General features: G+C 46.3%; 2 protein-coding genes across 2 annotated transcripts in view; both read left to right on the top strand.

Moving 5' to 3' along the window:
- The first annotated feature begins 36 nt into the window (after positions 1 to 36).
- On the top strand, positions 37 to 4,089 carry LOC308159376 (U1 small nuclear ribonucleoprotein C-like). Its single transcript, XM_080533154.1, has 6 exons — positions 37 to 100; positions 836 to 878; positions 1,027 to 1,135; positions 1,551 to 1,640; positions 1,999 to 2,127; positions 2,832 to 4,089. The coding sequence occupies exons 1-6, from the start codon at positions 93 to 95 to the stop codon at positions 2,942 to 2,944; spliced, it is 492 nt and encodes a 163-aa protein (XP_080389280.1). The 5' UTR covers positions 37 to 92; the 3' UTR covers positions 2,945 to 4,089.
- A 439-nt stretch (positions 4,090 to 4,528) lies between these two features.
- Positions 4,529 to 20,150, top strand: part of bltp3a (bridge-like lipid transfer protein family member 3A) — a gene marked incomplete at both ends in the record, with an annotated part of 41,124 nt that continues 25,502 nt past the window's right edge. Inside the window, 5 exons of the mRNA XM_080533549.1 lie at positions 4,529 to 4,572; positions 14,400 to 14,562; positions 17,413 to 17,451; positions 18,049 to 18,140; positions 18,428 to 18,617. Coding sequence (XP_080389675.1) covers positions 4,529 to 4,572; positions 14,400 to 14,562; positions 17,413 to 17,451; positions 18,049 to 18,140; positions 18,428 to 18,617 — 528 coding nt within the window. The remainder of the gene's footprint in view (positions 4,573 to 14,399; positions 14,563 to 17,412; positions 17,452 to 18,048; positions 18,141 to 18,427; positions 18,618 to 20,150) is intronic.

The following is a 20,150-nucleotide window of genomic DNA, read 5'->3' as shown; positions in this document are numbered from 1 at the left end:
GACATCCGGTTGTTAAAAGTGGTCACCTTTTCCTGTCTTCTGTGTAAAATTCAACCAAGTCTTGTGTGTAATGTTGTTTGTGGCTGTTCAACATGCCGAAGTAAGTATTCCGTTTATTTCTTTTTGTTCTGTTTAAACGGAGTGTAAAGACCCCTACATACGAAAAGCAGATTTCTGAGAAAATAGCCACCCCTCTCTCTTACCATGTTAAAGTTGGTGTTTCTTGACTTGGCTCTGCTGTGCTGTATCAGGGATCTGGCTTGTATGAGCAGCCATTTGATTTACATTACATTTACATTTTGGGGCATTTAGCAGACGCCTTTTTTCAAAGCGACTTACAACAAATACATTTGTCTAAGTAAGTGAATCATCTAACCATCAGACATCATAAGAAAAAGAAATCGATGGCAGGATGGTTAGGATATCTATGTAACCATTGTGCCCATTGCCTACTGAATGAATGAATGAATGAATGAATGGTCTTTATTGTCATTAATACAGTACAGGTACCATACAACGAAATTTAGGAGGGGGGGCTCCCCTGGTGCTAGGAAAAAAATACTAAAAACAAGAAGGGAAAAGAGCTGGTTTACATAAATGGAATGGAATGGAATGGACTTTATTTGTCATTGCTACAGTACAGGTACCAAACAACGAAATTTAGGAGGGGTGGCTATACACTAACACTATCCACTATACTATACTGAGTGTAGCCTACGTTATTAGTACGTTTGACTTCTAGTTGGTAAGCTGGTGTACATGCACTAAACATACCTACACTTCATAGTTTGTGATGATAGTTAGTCTAAAACACTCATCTTTCTTGATTCATCAGGTTTTATTGTGACTACTGTGACACCTACCTAACCCATGACTCGGTAAGTCTGTACTGACACATGATAAAGTTCTCTGCGTAATGAATAGCACATTATGTAGCTCCTGTATCTTCATATGGTCTTCTTTAGCCCTACGTGAGTAAGTAATGGGTCAACATTGTGGTGCCTAATGTCCTTCGCTTGCTTGCAGCCCTCTGTGAGGAAGACTCATTGCAGCGGGCGCAAACACAAGGAAAATGTCAAAGACTACTATCAGAAATGGATGGAAGAACAAGCACAGAGCCTCATCGATAAAACAAGTAAGGAGCAGCAGTGAAAGAGTGGGGATGCTAAGTCACGTTGTGTGGGATTTCAGCTTCCTACTCCTCATGCATTGTGTGTTCCAATAACACTATAGCTGTACATCGAAGAAGAAGAATGTTTTATTTGCTATGCAATCAACTTGTTGGAATGTAGTATTTTTTTTCTCCAGGCACAGGGTCAGCCATAGTCGGCGCCACTGGAGCAATTAGGGGTTAGCTGCCTTGCTCAAGGGCTCATGCAGCTCTCTCCTGAGGCGGGGATCGCAGCAGCGACCTTCCGATTGCTAGCCGGCCTCTCTAACCTCTAGGCTACCGTCACCCGTTACATTGCATTGCAGTACAATAATGGAATTTCTTTACCAATGACTCTGGAGTATTGACTTTCTTTCTTCTGCCATCTTGTTTCTCTTAGCCGCAGCCTTCCAGCAAGGCAAGATGCCCCCGACAGCATTCCCTGGAGCCCCGCCCCCCGGAGGGGCCATGTTACCTCCGCCAAACATGAGTAAGTGTGCTAGGTTGAATCCTAAAAGTCTAGCCTCGATTCCTTTTTTTAAAAATATGTTGTTACTTAGGGCATTTTTTGCTTTGTTGGGATGGACAGTAATATTGACACGAAGGATGGGTGAGAGAGGAGGGATGACATGCAGGATAGGTCGATGGTCCGGAATCGAACCAGGGACTCTGCCATTACGTTGCATGCGCCTTAGTGAGCTACGCCAACCAGGCTTCCCTCCTCAATTCCTCGTGTCCTCCCTCCTCGCTGTTTACACAAATAACTTGTACACTTTTCGCCACATTTGAAGTTTTCTGTGCTTTTTCTCTTAGTTCATGCTGTCTATTGAATCATGTGTCACCAACAGATGGCCCTCCGCGTCCAGGGATGCTGCCAACTCCCCCTATGGGTACGGGTATGGGTATGGGTACGGGTCACCCTCCAATGATGCCCATGATGGGCCCACCACCACATGGCATGATGGGCGGCCCACCAGGTAGGAGGGTCAACACACACCCTTCACAACTTCACTTAGTCAGATGCATTTTTGTACATCAAAAGAGTCTTAAGATGTTCACTCAAACTAGTACTAGTGGGACACCACCGCCACTAGTGGGCCCTTGAGTAAGGCACTTAGCCCTAACTTACTCCAGGCAGACTGTCCTATGTAATCTCAAAAAAGTCGCTTTGGACAAAAGCATTTGCTAAATGGTTAAAATGTAAAATATGTCATGTAATGAATGACCTGTGATAAACAAGTATTGTGGTGATCCATTATTTTGTTTTCTTGGGGGCACTTACTGTACACTGATGCCCATCGAGTGAAATGGCACTGAAATAATAATAATAATAATAATAATAATAATAATAATAACAATACATTAGACTTATATAGCGCTTTTCTAGACACTCAAAGACAATTTACAAACTGAGAAGATCAAGTAGTAATAATACAAAAAATAAATAAAAGAAAGTATAGGGGCCTAATTAAGGTAGTGCTGGGGACACATGGGAAGGGGAGGGGGAGAGGGCTAACTGGTGAAGGCAAGCTTGAAGCGGTGAGTTTTGAGGGCCTGTTTAAATGTTGGGAGGGTGTTGGCCTGTCTGATGTGGTTGGGGAGGGCGTTCCAGGGGGACGGGGCTGCGGCTGAAAAGGCCCTATGAAATGAAATGTCTCCGCCCTCTCCCCTCCAACCTTAGGTATGAGACCTCCAATGGGCGGCCATATGATGATGCCCGGACCTCATATGATGCGCCCTCCTCGACCCATGATGATGCAAATGAGACCTGGCATGATTCGACCAGACCGATAATATCACCACGACCCCCATCAACCACACACTATCTCTATGGTCCAATTCTCTGCCCGACCCAACCTGAAGTCCACCCCTACTCGCCCACATCCTTCTTACAGAAAGGAATAGACTGGTGGACGATGTAATGGTGGAAGCTCACTGTAGTTCATGATTACAACCCCTCCCCTCCCCCCCCCCCCACACACACACACAGCATGTGCAAGCAGGGTCGGATCTAGCCGTATATAGTATCCTCCTCTAAGCAGTCATACAGATTGAGTCTGAGGCTTTGCCATGTGTCGACATAAAAATGACCCCACCAAGACAGAGTTTGTGATGATAAAATCCTTCTTTCACTGGGTCGTCGGGGGATTGTCTCCTTTGACGGGAATCAAGCTTGCCAAATGTCCCTTGCATAATAATTGAATAGCAATAATTGAATAGCAAGTAAAGGGACTTAGCAAGCTTAGCAAGCACAAGAATTGAATAGCAAGTAAAGGGACTTAACAAGATCACTTTAACTCAAGTTGGAGCTTTAATTAGCTCACTATCTCCCTCGGCTCGCTTCGTAGCATACCACTTGAGTAGTTCCAGCACCAAGGTGCGTTGAATACATTTTTTAAAGACACACTTGGCTAGCTTGATGCCCATCAAAAGGGGCAACCACACGACGAACCATCAGTCAGTGAAGGAAGGATTTCGTCACAAACGGTGTCTTGGTGGAGTCATTTTTATGTCGATACATCATGGCAAAGTTTCAGACTATGACTGCTTAGAGTTGGATGCTATCGGGCTAGACTGGACCCTCCAGTTTACCCTTGGGAAAATCCCTCTACAGAAACATTTCCACATAATGTTAATAACTTTTTTTTGTCATCCTGCCTTTGCTGTATGTACACTAATTATTTTTTTTCTTTTAATTTTTCTTATGCTACAGATTTGATAATGACCTCCGCCTAGTACGACTTCCTTGCGCAATACTGTTATACATGTATGTTTAAGCACATGCTACGGACATAACATATAACTGAATGTATAAATAGGCTATTGAATGTGTTTTTTCATTCACCTACAGCCTACAGGTGCATCTTCGTGGGGTCTTTTTTATTTTAATTTTAATCGGCAGTAAATTACATTGTATCGACAGTTGTGGTTTGCTTTTTATCAAACTGGTGATTTTCTTGTGACTGTGAGTTTGTTTTTTAACGGTCTATTGCTATTAAACAAAAAAAATGTGATTTAATTTGATTTTGTGTGTTACTTTCATTTTCACGTTAATCTCTTTCGACTTCATCATCATCAATCGTTATTTTTTAAACCCGAGCAATTCCCAAATAAATCCAACAGATGGCGCTAGAATACAATGTTTAGCGCGCCTTGTTTGGTGCATGTTTTCTTGCTCGCCGTGTCTTGTGGGATATTGGAAGAAGCCACACATTCACATTCACATTCACACAGAAACGACCGGCGGATGAGGGAGTCTCAGCCAGCTGGGCGTCCACAGATGCGAGGGGAGAGGAGGAATCTGGACAATCTGAAGACACCGAGCTAGCTAAACAAAAAAAAAAGGAGATTTAGCTAGCCTTCTAACCAACCGACATTATGGCTGGGATAATCAAAAAGCAAATCTTGAAACATTTGTCCAGGTAAGAAGAAGATTGTTCATGTCGGTTAGCTGAGTAGCATCTCTCCCCGCCTTGCCTAAGCTAGTGGGACTCAACATTGATGGTGGAAATCAATAAAAGAAGTGTTATTTGAAACATTGCTGCTTTTCGTGCATTGCAATGTTAGCTAGCAATCAATGTAGCTAGCAGGATAGCAATAACGGTTGTTTATTCATAACCATACATAGATTATTGATAGACATTTACTTCTAACCGTCCTTGGGCTTCCAGCTGACAGGTTTTCATAGAGATCAGCTCGTGTGGAAGAAACGAGGAACAACAGACAACAGTGTGGTGGACAAATGTCCATGGTGGGACAGACCTCTGTCATATTCTCTTATACATATTCTGTTTGCCTCAAATAATAAGCTTCAAATAGGAGCTCACAGGGTCTGATAACCATTCCACTCACTGCCATTCAAAAAACGCATCTTTCACATTTCTGCTCTGGTGTGTTTCGGTTCAGGCACACTAAGTTGTGAATGTGATGCTCTGACACATATTTGTGCTTAGTAGGTAACTGAATAAGCACAGACACTAGTGCTTAGAGAGAGGAATTGAGCTCAGGTGGCTCCAGGACACTGCCCTCCCTTGTTAAAGTCAGAGAAATAGTCTGAACCGTTTGAGTTTAGGATGCTGTCTGTGATGAACATCTGACTGTCAGCCTTAGCTTTACTCTTAACTAGGCAAGTGTGTCAGTGTGGCTTTGCTGAGTGCATTGGAACATAAACAATCAGATGTAAATATGGTCCTTTAAGAACATATAGCTTTTAGAGCCCAATCCAGCTCCTGCTTAAAGCCATTTGACATTAGGCTACTCTCTCTCTCTCTCTATCTTCAACCTGCAGGAGAGGAGCTGGGCATGTGTCAATCAGTAATCAGGAGTTATCATATCAGGTTGGATCAGAGAAGATCTGTAGTCTACTGCTCTGGTGATGTCTCAGTAGCTACAAGGAGGACTCCATCCCCACGGCACTAAGCCACTATATATGTTACTGTACATGTGGGAATACGGTAGGCTACATGTGGGAAAACTAGGATTAGGGTTAGGTGCTACGTCCACTTGGTACATGCTGGCATGTCTAACCCTAACCCTACCCCTAACCTTAACCGTAGCACCCTAGCACCTAACCCTAACCCTAGTTTTCCCACATGTACCGTGTTCCCACATATACACCTTTGAATTCGTTCTATTGATTGATTGATTGATTGAAAACTTTATTAGAAGATTTGCAGGAGTAGGTACATGAAAGTACATATTACATACAAGGTCAACTAACAGGATAAAAACCCAAGAAAGCCACTGGCTTATTTCAATTGGGGTCCTTGATTATCTATTCTTTCACTGTTTTGTAATTTTCCTTAAAAATGTGTGAAATAAATAACAACAATAACCTTTGTATTACAGTATGAGTTGTTGCACAGCCAATATATTGCTTTAGCACACTGTTGTTGAAATACTGGTTTAGCACACTCGCCTTGTGTGCCACGCAACGCCTGTCAAGTTGGGGGTGTTTTTGGAAAAATGTTGAAATGTTTTGAGAGTTCACTCAGCTGTGTGGGGCAGAGGTATGAATCCACTGGAGAGTTTATGTGGTAAACAATGTTTATGTGGGTGGCGTTTGTTAATATAAAAAAAAGTTGGCCTAGCCCTGGCCTGGCCTAGTAACTGTTGTCAGTTTGACACTCGGAATGTTTTTGTGCCAGTGGGGAAAAGCGTTGAGAACAAGTGGCAGAGGTCGACAGCTGCTTTGAATTGAGTTGTCTTCAGTTTTCTTGGATGCATGTGTGACTCATAGTGAGTCATGATGACCTGCATCAATATGACCTGTTGTGTCCTGCCGACTTATTTTGCCTGCCGGCGTATTTGACGTTGTTTTTTTATGTTCCCAAAATAGCTTGCCTGTCTGTTTCAATACTGCAAGTAGGCTATATATAAGAAACAACAGATACCATTGTTGAGCTTGTCCTGGGTCACTTTCAGTTTCCCCCCCCACACACACACACGCACAGTCGCACACACACCCTACTCATCATTCTTGTAGTACTCCGTTATTCTCCAGACAGAGCGGAGGTCAACGTCAGAGCAGAATTCTCTGAGTCATCATTGTCAATTTCACATAGGCTGACATTCAGTCCCATCCCTCTCTCACGCCATCTTGCTCTCCACTTTGGGCAGAAGCACAACCAAATCAGATCAGCTGGCCTGGCTCTGTGAGAGTCTCAGAGCAATGAGAAATGATGAGGACAGCTGCTATGGCACCGGCTCCAAAAAATATGAAATGTCTATGGAATATATCGTAATTTGACTGCAATTACAATACACAGGATATAGGCCTAGGTCTTGGGCCCTTGGGCCTAGGTGGTCCTCTGTGGCTCAAACGGTAGAGCGTAGCACTAACAACGCTTAGGTTGTGGGTTCGATTCCTGCTGGGAATATATATAGAATTTAGAATCCATTCAAATTAGGGCTGTTACGATTATTCGACGTCGTCGACGTCACCGACTACGTCAATACGTCGGTTAGCGTAATATGCGTCGGTTAGTCGTAAATAAACAAAATGGCGTTTTTGTTTTGTTTTTTTTAAACCTTTATTTTACCAGGCGAGACAATTAAGTGTATGAGTGAAAAATGGATAGCTACTAGCTAATGTTACACAAGCAATGTAGCTCACCACAGTTCGTATGTCTTGTCTTCTGGTGTTAGTAACGTTAGCTATGTAGCTGGCTAGCTACGGTAGCCTATTGTCATTGTGGTGCGAGCACCTACTGTACGTTATCTAGCTCGTAGCTCGCATGCTACGTTAGCATCAATTTAGCTAATCATAACATAGCAGCGAGAGTAACGTTAGCTAGCTATGTGTTGTGGTGATGGACAGACTTCTAAATGGCCATGTTGGCATTCAAGTTGGCTAAACATAGCAGTGAGGTGGAGACAAATACTATTTTTTTTTTTTTTACACCACAAAAATTATCGTTAGACTTATCGATAAATTAGTCGTTAGACTAATCGAATAATCGATAAAATAATCGCTAGATTAATCGTTAGAAAAATAGTCGTTTGGGACAGCACTAATTCAAATTCATATAGGCCTATATATACTGAAAAGTATACACTCCCTGCAATGTAAGTCGCTTTGAATAAAAGCGTCAGCTGCATATATTAGGTGTACTGAATAGTATTAGGCTACCTTTCGAAGCATGCTTTCTGTCGATACCAAAGTAAACACTTAAGCTACTCAGATCTTGCAGTGTAACCATACGCTCACCTGTGGAATCCCTAACTAAGCTTCCCTCATTAATTGGCTCACGTTCTGTTCAACACGAGGCTACTGTACTACTACTATTGTCACAGCCAAGCCACCTCTCCCAGAGTATGAGCAGAAGGATTAGTTTACGTTTAAGTGGATTTTACACAAGGCCTGTAAGCATCCAGTGAAACTGAGTTGTGCTGGGGTGTCCCTAGTTGACATGTTTGATGACTCCTAATCGTCTTCCCGGACACTTCAGTCTGTTGGACCAACGCATCAATCATGGCCTTAGTGTGGGCTACCCATTACAAAGATGGGGAAACTCCTGACGCATCTAGGCATTGACTAAGCCCCCCATCCCCGCCCCCCAAGTGCTTGTGTTTCTGATTCAGAGCCATGCCTTGTCGTTGTGTTATTCGCTAAAATCGATGAACGAGAAATACTTGATTCAGTAAGTTCGCTCCCGCAAAGGGCCAGGTTTGAGTCATTGTTATTCCATGTTTAGTCTATATGCGGTAGTAGCCTGGGGACTCCCAAACACTCCCACACACAGTGTATCCAAGAGCTGCCTTTTCTCCCTGCAGGGATTACGTGTGTGTGTGTGTGTGTGTGTGTGTGCGTGTGTGTGTGTGTGTGTGTGTGTGTGTGTGTGTGTGTGTGTGTGTGTGTGTGTGTGCGTGTGTGTGTGTGTGTGTGTGTGTGTGTGTGTGTGTGTGCGTGCGCGCGTGCGTGCGTGTTACCCACCAAGTTTGCTGTCCATGGTGTGTGGTGTGTGTGTGTGTGTGTGTGTGTGTGTGTTACCCACCCAGTTTGCTGTCCATGGTGTGCTTTCAACCTAACATGCTAGTCTTCCAATATAGGAAAGTCTTGTGAGAATGCCCAGAATGCACCTGCTACCTTCCAACATCTTGTAAATATTGTTTTAGCGGACGTCCCCAGTTGTACTGATATGGATGCCCGTATCAGCTCACTGAGGGACGTGATCCAACGTTTGGCTGAGGCTTCGTTGACTTTGAACTTGGCTAAGTGAGAGTTTGGTAAGGCCACTGTCACCTATCTGGGTAAGCAGGTGAGGTGTGGGCAAGTGCCTTCTGTTCTCTCATTCCTCATCACCTCCATAACCAATCAGAGATCGGCCCCAAGGTGTTTAACACTAGAACAGTGTGAGTAAAGAAAAATGTACTCAATCAAATTTCAGGACCCCCCTTTCATGACTTTTCCTAGATATGTGCGTTCTACCACCCAGTATCCTTACATTTTCAAAATCACATCAGGATAAGATAGTATAAAGCTATTTTGCTTTTTTTCTGTGTAGGAAGCAGGCTAATTTACAAGCGCCCAACTAGTGGTTGTTGTGTGTAAATAGCAGCGTAGCATTTTAAAGACTCATTTGACCCCCGAGGCGGTTCTTTTAGTAGGTAAAATGCCACGGCTGTTCTAGTGTTTAAACTCTGCACCTCATCCCCTCATAACATTCCAGCACGTAGACTAGCTAGGATTAGAGCTTCCTTCCTTCCATTCATGGCCAGTATGACTTAAGTATGACCGGGGAGGCTGTGGCGCAGGAGGTAGAGCCGGCATCTAATGATTGCAAAGTTTGCAAATCGGTGAGCGATGGCTGGCCACATGCCGATGTGTCCTTGGGCAAGACACTGAACCCCAAATTGCTCCCGGTGAGCGGGCCGGCACCTTGCATGGTAGCTTGCCGCCAGTGGTGTGTGAATGTGTGTGTGAATGGGTGAATGAGAGGCCGTTGTAAAGCGCTTTGGAATAAGGCGCTAGATGAGTCAGACCATTTACCATTCTACTTAAATAAGGGGTATGAGTTAAATAAGAGGCTAAATAAGCCCAACAGTTGTTGTACTTCAAGCAATGCTAATCCGGACAATTACCGTGGCCTAGTTTTTGTGAATACCCTCATAGTGTGTGTATTGTGTTCCAGACCATAGCTTCTTCAAAGGAGGAGAGAGCCAAACTTATTCACATGCTGATAGTGTTTTCCCAAAGCTTGAATCCCCAGCTATTTAGGAGAACGCGTTTGAAGCTGTTTCAGGATGATAGCCTCCAGTTCTTTTGAACGCAGCATGTTATTGTTGTTCTTGTTTTTCCTACCCATCCCACCTATCCCTCATTTAAGCCAGTGTGGAGAGTGTGTGTGTGTGGTCTGTGGCGAAGTGTGGTCTATTATCAGACATGAGCAGGTCCTCCGCTTGCCTAACTGAGTAGGTCGGTGGGTGAGTAGTCGTGTGTGTGTCTCCCTCAGGGGGGGGAGAGGGAACAGGTCCAGGCTGTGTGTCAAGTTCTGTCTCCATGGTGATGAGCCTAACAGGTGCTGTTTATTTATATATATTTTTTTTTCCCCCCAAGTTCTATCACCATGGCGATGAGCCTAACAGGTGATGTTCTTTTTGTTTTTTGTTTTTTTTATCATCTTATTATGACAGAGGGTGGAGGATTCACTTACTTGGACAAATGTAAACCAAAAATGTCAAATAAAAAGCTAAAATGTAAACTGCTGAACAGAGTCCTGTGTATATGTTACGGTACATGTGGGAACCATGTGAGGACCATGTTCTTCGACTTCTCCAGTGCATTTAACACTATCAAGCCATCACTGCTGGCTGACAAACTAGCAGTGATGTGTGTGGAGGACTCCCTGACGGCTTGGATCCACAACTACCTCACAGACAGGCGTCAGTATGTGAGACTGCAGGGCTGTCAGTCTGAGGTGGTGGTGTGCAACACCGGTGCCCCCCAGGGAACTGTTCTGTCACCCTTTCTCTTCACCCTCTATACCTCCGACTTCCAGTTTAGCTCCGACCAGTGCCACCTGCAGAAGTTTTCGGATGACTCCTCTATCGTCGGTTACATCACAGACGACAGGGATGAGGAGTACAGGGCCCTGGTGGAGAGCTTCGTGCAGTGGTGCGACACCAACTACCTTTTGCTTAACACCAGCAAAACAAAGGAGTTGGTGGTGGATTTTAGGAGGAAGAGAAGGACCCCAGCCCCCATCACCATCAAGGGGGTGGAAGTCGAGAGGGTGGACTCCTACAGGTACCTGGGAGTACAAATTAATAACAAACTGGACTGGACTGACAACACCGAGGCTCTTCTCAGGAAAGGGCAGAGCAGACTGTTTTTCCTGAGAAGGCTGAGGTCTTTCGGTGTCTGCAACAAGCTGCTGCAAATGTTTTACCAGTCGGTGGTTGCCAGCGTTCTGTTCTTCGCCGTGGCCTGCTGGGGTGGAAACATCTGTGCCAGGGATGCTGCGAAGCTAAACAAACTGGTGAAGAAGGCCAGCTCTGTGGTGGGGACCGGGCTGGACAGCCTAGAGGTGGTGGCAGAACAGAGGATGGGGAAAAAACTGGCGGCCATGCTGGCCAATCCCTCCCACCCGATGTACTGCGAGCTGACAGGGATGAGGAGCAAGTTCAGCCACAGATTTGTTCTCCCCCGTCAAAGTACAAAAAGATTTGGACAGTCCTTTATTCCAGCTGCACTCCGACTCTACAACCAGGCCCTGCAGGGTGGGGGAGACCTGGAGATGGAACTTTTGGAACTTTTTACTTATTGAGCCTGCACTGTTTTATGTTTTTTATTGAATGTTTTTCTGTTTTCTGTACTGAATGTTTTCTGCCCTAACTGAGCTGTTTGACAACAAAATTTCCCCATTGGGGACAATAAAGGTTTTCAATCAATCAATCAAGGAAAACTAGGGTTAGGGTTAGGTGCTACGTCGACTTGGTACATGCTGGCATGTCTAACCCTAACCCTAATCCCATCCCTAGCCCTAACCTTAACCCTAGCACCGTAGCACCTAATCCTAACCCTAGTTTTCCCACATGTACCGTAACATATATAGTAGAGCTGCTGGAACGCAGGCGCGGCTGTGGGGCGGCTGTGGCTCAGGAGGTAGAGCGGGGCGTTTAACGGTATAATAACTGGATGCTTGAAGCCTACCCCTGTGTCCCTCTTGCCAGTCCTCGCGGGAATAGCACCGGCCGGCCTCCGACGGGAGGCTGCCACCCTCGCCCTGGCCAGGAAGGCACAAAAGCATGATTGGCACATCCTGCACAACACCACCATAACACCAGCACCTCCAAGCCGACTCAAGACCCGCCACCCTTACAACAAGGCAGCACAAGCCATGCTCAACTCCACCTCTGAGAACATCTCCAGAGATGCATGGCTGGCAGCAGCTTGGAAGCAGGAGTGGGAGTCAACCGGGCCCTCCCGAATCCACCGCTACATCTGGGACCCAGGAGATGGCGCCATTGGAGGAGACGACCTACCACGCCGGCAATGGACCACACTGAACCGTCTACGAACTGGTGTCGGTCGCTTTAAAACATCAATGAAGGCGTGGGGCCTGGCGGACAGTGCGGCATGCGAGTGCGGTGACCCAGAGCAGACCGCCGACCACATAATCACCATCTGCCCCTTATATAGACCACCCTCAGAAGCCAGCCTCTTCGACCTAGAACCAGAGATGCGGGCATGGCTACGCGACACCGAGTTGGACCTCTGACGTTACACGAAAGAAGAAGAACGGTCGCAAGGATGGACGGTTCGATCCCCAGCTCCTCCTGTGTCCACATGTCGAGGACGTGTCCTTGGGCAAGACACTGACTGACTGAACCCCAAATTGCTCCCAACGAGCGGGCCCCGGCGGCGCCTCGCATTGGTAGCTTGCCGCCATTGGTGTGAAGAATGTGTGTGTGAGAATGGGTGAATGAGAGGCCATTGTAAAGAGCTTTGGAATAAGGCGCTAGGCTATATAAATGCAGCCCAACGTCATTAGAGCAGCCTAATCAATGGCAGCCATTGTGACGACAGAGACGGAGCGCAGGAGAAGGGGGTCATGGGATTAGAATGACATTGGTTGGGGTCGTATAGGGTTCCTAGATGTGAACTAAGGCTGGCTGCTTTTCAGACACAGACACCAGGACCAAGCTTCGGACCTGGGGTGATAGGGCCTGGGGGTGATGGGGCCTTTTCAGCCGCAGCCCCCGTCCCTCTGGAACGCCCTCCCCACACCACACCACATCAGACAGGCCAACACCCTCCCAACATTTAAACAGGCCTTCAAAACCCACCTCATCAAGCTCGCCTTCACCAGTTAACCCCCCCCCCCTTCCCATGTGTCCCCAACACTACCTCAATTAGGCCCCTATACTTTCTTCTATTTAACTTTTTGTTCTTTTTATTATCACTACTCGATATTTTTAGTTTGTAAAGCGTCTTTGAGTGTCTAGAAAAGCGCTATATAAGTCTAATTTATTATTATTATTATTATTATTATTATTATAGAGGCCTAACAAATGGCTTTTCTAGACGGTTTAGTGGTCGGTGGAGCAGTACAGTAACAATTAAGCACGGTGAGTGACAGTGTGTGTGGCTTCACGGTATGCAGGCCAACTGCGGGGTGAGTCAGGCACTTGAGTGGAGCCTCTCAGCCTCGCGTAGGCTACTGGCAACGAGCTGTGTGGCCCGTCCAAGCCTCCAACACCAGTCCTTGTTGTCGTCGGAAATGTCAGATTAGACTAGTGTGCCTGTACGAGTAAAGTAAAGGTCAAAATGTTCCAGTCATGGTGTGTGTGTGTGCGTGTGCGTGTGCGTGTGCGTGTGCGTGTGCGTGTGCCTGTGCCTGGGCCTGGGCCTGTGCCTGTGCCTGTGCCTGTGCCTGTGTCAGTGCCTGTGTCTGTGTCTGCGTGTGTGTGTCTGCGCTTGTGTGTGTGTGTGTGTGTGTGTGTGTGTGTGTGTGTGTGTGTGTGTGTCTGCGCGTGTGTGTGTGTCCAAACTAGTCTGTTTGTTTCACTATGATCATCTGTTCAGGCTACATTCATCCTCACCCCCTCACCAGAATGTCCACAGCGACACTGTTGTGTGTGTGTGTGAGGTCTCTCCCTGACAAGCCGCTCAGTGTTGTATCACTTACCACCGCTGGAGAGCGAGGTGAAGCCTGATGGTGGACGTCCTGCCGTGGGAGTCTGGCCAAGAGGGACTGGCGGGGGGATCAGGATGACTCATTTAATTACGCACTTCTCCCTGCTGCACTTCACTGACCATCTCAGTTGCGTCGGAGGACAGAGAGATCTCATTTCAACCTGAGTACCTGAGGTGTTACGACAGTTGCCTGCTTCATAGACCAGATAAACGGAGATAAGTAGATAGATAGATAGATGTACGTTATTGATGCCCGAGGGCAAACAACAACAACAACAACAACAGCAACAACAACAACAACAGCAACAACAACAAAATAAAGTGACAGTTGAATAGTAGACTAAAATAAAAAATAGAATACAAAAAAATAAATAAAGATAGACATAATAGACATCTGAAAACCTCATATCCAGTAGGATTTAACATCCTCCAGCCTGCCTCTGATCACCCTGATCGAGCCAGCCCGAGGAGGAGTTGTACAGTCAGGTAGAACAACCTCTACCGGATGTGCAAATTCATTCACCCCCAAACTAAAAGCTTGTTAAACTGCAACTCTGGACACAACCTGAATGGCTTTTCTCTTTCCTATCTTGTTTTCCTTTTGTTTAGGTTCACCAAGAACCTGTCCCCGGACAAGATCAACCTGAGCACCCTGAAGGGGGAGGGCCAGCTGTCCAACCTGGAGCTGGACGAGGAGGTTCTGCAGAACATGCTGGACCTGCCCACGTGGCTGGCTGTGACCCGGGTGTACTGCAACAAGGCCGCCATCCGGGTGAGACACCAGCTCTGATACAGATGTTACGGTACATGTGGGAATATGGTACATGTGGGAAAACTAGGGTTAGGGTTAGGTGCTAGGGTGCTACGGTTAGGGTTAGGGTTAGGGTTGGGGTTAGACATGCCAGCATGTACCAAGTCGATGTAGCACCTAACCCTAACCCTAGTTTCCCCACATGTACCGTATTCCCACATGTACTGTAACACAGACATGGAGACATCCCCTCTGGGAGGGTCTTCCATCAACGTCGGAAACTCTAAACTAAAGGAAACTCCTCGTGAGAAATCTCGTGAGACTTATCATCAATAAACCTCGATTTCCATTTAGCGATGTTGATAGAATACCCCCCTGGTCTTTCACATCTAATAATAACAATAACAATAATAATAAGGATAATAATAAGGATAATAATAAGGATAATAATAAGCTTCATTTATATAGCACCTTTCATACATAAGAATGCAGCTCAAAAGAAAAACCGATTAAAAACAGAAACGAAAAGACATCAGCAAAGTGCTGTATAATACAGTGCACAAGAAAGAAAGAACATGTAACGGATTAAAATGAAATAAAAACATACAAGGAATAACAGTAAATGAATAAAAGAGTATTGAAAACATAATAAAAACATCATCTGGTCAAGCCTAACATCGGGTGGTCCACTAGCGCCTCTAACAGTTGTTGGTTTACAGTCAGAGTCTACTAGCCGTGTCCTCTAACTAACATGCTATTCAGCTGACGCTTTTATCCAAAGCAACTTACATTGCAGTGAGTGCATATAATTTTTTTTTTTATATAGTCCCGGCCGGAATCGAACCCACAACCTAAGCGTTTGTCAGCACCACGCTCTACCCAACTGAGCCACAAAGAACCACAACCGCCTTCAGTAGTCGCAACACTAAAGCACTAACAGCGCTAAGCAAACGATGGAGAATAATTCATATTGCACTCGCAATGCCGTACGTCGCTCACCACCCAAAAAGACATGCAGGCCTCCGTGTTCAGCCACTTGAAATGCAGGCCGAGTCGCTGATACCGTAGCATCCTGTCATGGCGGTTTCACACTGACGACCGCAGAGGAAATGAACAGTGGTGGCGTCTCGGAGATAAGCCCTGACAGATAACTCTGAGGGTACTGTGTCGTGAGCGCAATCTCTCGACCCGCTGCTCGCTGGAGATAAGACAGGCGGAGAGAGAGAGAGAGAGAGAGGCGCGTGGCGGAGAGGGATGCAAAGAGCCAGAGGCTGTCCTGACATGGCTGCTCCTCAGACCAGACCAGGCCTCGGTACACCAACGAGGGAGACGGTGACGGCAGATAAACGGTCCTCTGTGACTCAGTTGGGTAGAGCACGGCGCTAACAGCTAGCTTAGGTTGTGGGTGCGATTCCCGCTGGGACCGGATATACCGCAGAAATATATGCGCTCACTGCGTTGTAAGTCGCTTTGGATAAAAGCGTCACCTAAATGGCATATATTACTAACTATATATTCTATTCTATATAGATCATAGATGAACGACTGTAGCTGGATAGGTTCTGTAGAGCCCAGATGTCCCAATTCATGTCTTATATTATCTGATCACCTGTTGGAAGCCAGTCTAGGTTAGTTAAGATATTAGTTCTAACGCCTACCCAGGTCACTGCCCATCGTCTGACCCCTGACCCCTGAGGTGTTCCAACCTCCCCAAATTCTCCCATGTTACCTCCCCTCTCCTTCGCATTCTTCACTGGCTCCCGATAGCAGCTCGCATCAGATTCGAGACCCCTGGTGCTCGCCTAGTAAGGGGCTGTTCTCTGCCCCTTCCTTCCTACCTGCAAGCAGTGGTCACCCCCTCAAACACAAACACAATCCGCTTATGAAAAAGCTTAGTAAAACCTTAATGTCGAACCCTGGAGAAAGAGGGATGAGAGAGAGAGGAAGAGAAAGAGAGGGATGAGAGAGAGAGGGGAAGAGAGAGGGGTAGAGAGAGGGGAAGAGCGAGGGGTAGAGAGAGGGGTAGAGAGAGGGGTAGAGAGAGGGGTAAAGAGAGGGGTAAAGAGAGGGGTAGAGAGAGGGGAAGAGAGAGAGAGAAAGAGAAAGAGAGGGATGAGAGAGAGAGGGATGAGAGAGAGAAGAGAGAGAGGGAGGGATGAGAGAGAGGATCAGAGTGGCTTCGATGATCCAGTTGTAACCCATAGCTCTTCCATCTCCTGAGTCCTGTGACCGTGGCAGTGGCGCTACTCGGTCACGACTCCTTACTGTCCTGGCGCCCCGCTGGTGGAACGACCTTCCCACTGCTGTCAGGACTGCAGAATCACTCCCTATCTTCCGCCGTAGACTGAAGACGTATCTCTTCAGGCTACATGTTAACAATCCCTCCTGAAACCTCACCATCCCCTCTACCCCCCCCCCCCCCCCGTACAGTTTCTCCACTGTTAAAAACAGCACTCCGACTGCCAATGGCCCCTTGCCTGAGCATAGAGTACTTTTTCCTGCTATGGCTGGTAGGATAGATGATTCACCTTTCAAGTCAAATGTGTTTGTTCTTTAGATAAAGGTGTCTGCTAAATGCCAAAAATTTCAAATGTAAATGTCAGTGTTAAAAGTAATGAGAGGCCTCTTAAAACACACACGCCTCCCTCACCCTTCCTGTGCCAGTTCACTTCTCTGCGGTGATATCTCGCATTAACAAAACCATAGTGAGATGTTTGCCTCTCAGAGGGCACAGGAGTGATTCTGTCTCAGGGGAAGTAGCCTAGATGCTGTGTCTTGTGCATCCTGAGTGATGAACAGGCTGGGAGAACGCTGAGACGAGCGATTGTGTCTGTCTGACTGTTCTGTCCCCTGCTGTTCTGTCTCCTCCAGATACAATGGACAAAGTTGAAGACCAGCCCCATCTGCTTGGTAGGAGCTCGGCCCATTGTTCCCCAGCTCTTGATGATATCTCTCTCTTTCACTCTCTCTTTCGCTCTCTCTCTCTCTCTCTCGCTCGCTCTCGCTCTCTCTCTCGCTCTCTCTCTCGCTCTCTCTCTCTTTCTCTCTCTTTCACTCTCTCTCTCTCTCTCTCTCTCTCTCTCTCTCTCTCTCTCTCTCGCTCGCTCTTTCTCTCACTCACTCTCTCCCTCTCTCCTTCCCTCTCTCTCTGTTGAAACAATCCATAGCCACTTCATATCCTCATTGCCTCTTAGCCTCCCAAAGCCTACATAATTTATTGTTCTTATTTTATTTTTTTATTTTTTTTTTATGCTTATATTTGTATGTCCTATGCACCAACCTCACCAAGTCAATTGCCTGGATGTGCAAATATACGTGGCCAAATAAAAAAAATATATAGATTCTCATTCAGTAGATTATTCACTACTCTGTTATCAGGGTGTGTACTGTAGTCACGGGTTCACTCAAGGTCGTCACTCAGGAATGTCAGCACCATTTCTCTGTCCTCTCCTGTAGTGTTGCTGACCCATGCTATCCACCCACTCCCCCCTTCTCTCTTGTTTGCAGTTCCTGGATAAGGTGGAGGTGGAGATGAGGACATGTGAGGAGCCACGTGCCCCAAACGGCCCCTCCCCTATCGCCATCACTGCAGGCCAGAGGTGAGAGAGAAATATTACATTACTTTATATATATATATATATATATATATATATATATATATATATATATTATTTTTTTACAGTAGAGGGGATGAAGAGCTCTTCGAGGCATATACTATGCACAACAGACATAACTCAGACATGATTATATCATTAAAAAAAAATCTGCTTTACATTGAATTTCTATCTGCAAAATATACTCGCCTGTTTCACCCCTTCCCAGTACCTCAGTGGCTTACACCTTTGCTCGTATTCACGTTGTGTATCCTCCCGGCCTTGTCGTGCAGCGAGTACGGCTTCGCCGAGAAGGTGGTGGAGGGAATGTCCGTCATCATCAACTCCATCACCATCAAGGTGCAGTCCCGGGCCTTCCACGCCTCCTTCGAGCTCTGGCAGCTCCAGGGCAACAGCCTCAACCCCAAGTGGCAGCAGAGCGACCTGCGCTACACCCGCATCACCGACCCCAAGAGAGGAGAGGTAATATCATAAACAATAACACATCATTTACCTGACGCTTTACTACTCTGGAGGAGCGCAAACTTGTCACCTTTCTGCGAAAGCCTGCAGGCTTTTTACCTCATCCACGTAAAATACAGTAGTTCTAAGTCTCATTCAAGTCACATGATGCTCGGGCTACACATCTTCGCGTCTGCTAAACCTCCATCCCCATGAATGTCCTCCCCTGAGGTTAGCCGCGGCGGGCGTTGATCATTTTCTTCGTTTTGAGGCACAAAAAAATAAATGTGTCACCTTTTTGGGCTATCGCCAGTTTACGACCCTGACTACTGCACTGTTTCCCTCAGAACGGTCCTTGGAGATTTAATTATAGGAGTAAACACACACACACACCAGGGTTTCCGTTAACCGGTAATTCCCGGACTTTGTCCGGTAAAATTAGTTGAAGTCCGACAAATTGAAAACTCGTCGGACAAAATGTCCGGTGAAAATAATTCCCTCTAAGCACAATTTGAACACAATTCGCAAAGTTCACATTTTGTATTCAAATTGGCTTCGGGCCACCATCTTCAGCTGAGCACCAAACACACACACACCCACACACAACACCGCCTGAGAGAGAAGGACCCGCCCCCTCCAGCCAGCCTATAAGTAAAGCGAAGCTATCTTCTATGAAGATATCGGGGAAACTGCTCAAATAAAATAAATAAAATAAATTTAAAAAGAATGCGACTATTAGCACCGCTGAATGACAACAAATGTATGAGTAATGAGTAAAACAATGTCACTTTTATAGTATGTTGTTTAACTCGCCGTTCGGTCGCCATGGCTCTGGTGTGTGTAGCAGCTTCAGCTAGCTGGCTAGAAACTTCTAGGGGTGCGTTCGTAAACACGCTCTGAGAGCGCCGGAGCGCACGCTGGCTTCGATGTCACAGAGCGACCGAGTCGTTCGATTGGACGAGAGGCGTTCCGCGAGTGCTGATCGGATTTCCAGAGCGTGTTTACGAACGCACCCATAGATGGGAAATCAAGAAAGCGAGATGTAAACCGAAGCGGAGCGCCTTAACTTTATCGCACAATAACAAGGATAACAAACGAAACGGACAACATTTACACTAAGATGGAGACAAACTTCAGCGATATGATCTAACAGCCGGTCTTCAGGACGACATACAGACCCGTATGAGCTTACAGGGCTATCCCCTAAGTATTGTAACGATCCTGTATGAGGCCCCGTTAACAGCTGTCTAATGGTTAGCGCGGCCGTCGGTTATGCGGGAGATCTGGGTTCGATTCCCGCATGGGGCGAGTTACACTACCAGTCTCCGTTCGCTACAGTATGATTTGACAGGCAGCTAAACGAAATGCCTTCCCAACCAGCGAGACCTGGGGGGTATTCCATCAACGTCGCCAAATGAAAATCCAGGCTCACCCCGACAAGTCTCGCGAGATCTATCAAGGTATGCCTGGATCTTTTTAAGAGTCTCGCGAGACTTAACGAAATAAGCCCAGACCCTCCTCCAGCGACGTCGATGGAACACCCCCCTGGTTATA

The sequence above is a fragment of the Nansenia antarctica genome, assembly GCF_963989245.1.
Source record: "Nansenia antarctica genome assembly, chromosome: 6".
NCBI lineage: Eukaryota > Metazoa > Chordata > Actinopteri > Argentiniformes > Microstomatidae > Nansenia > Nansenia antarctica.
This window is presented reverse-complemented; position numbering and strand designations above follow the sequence as displayed.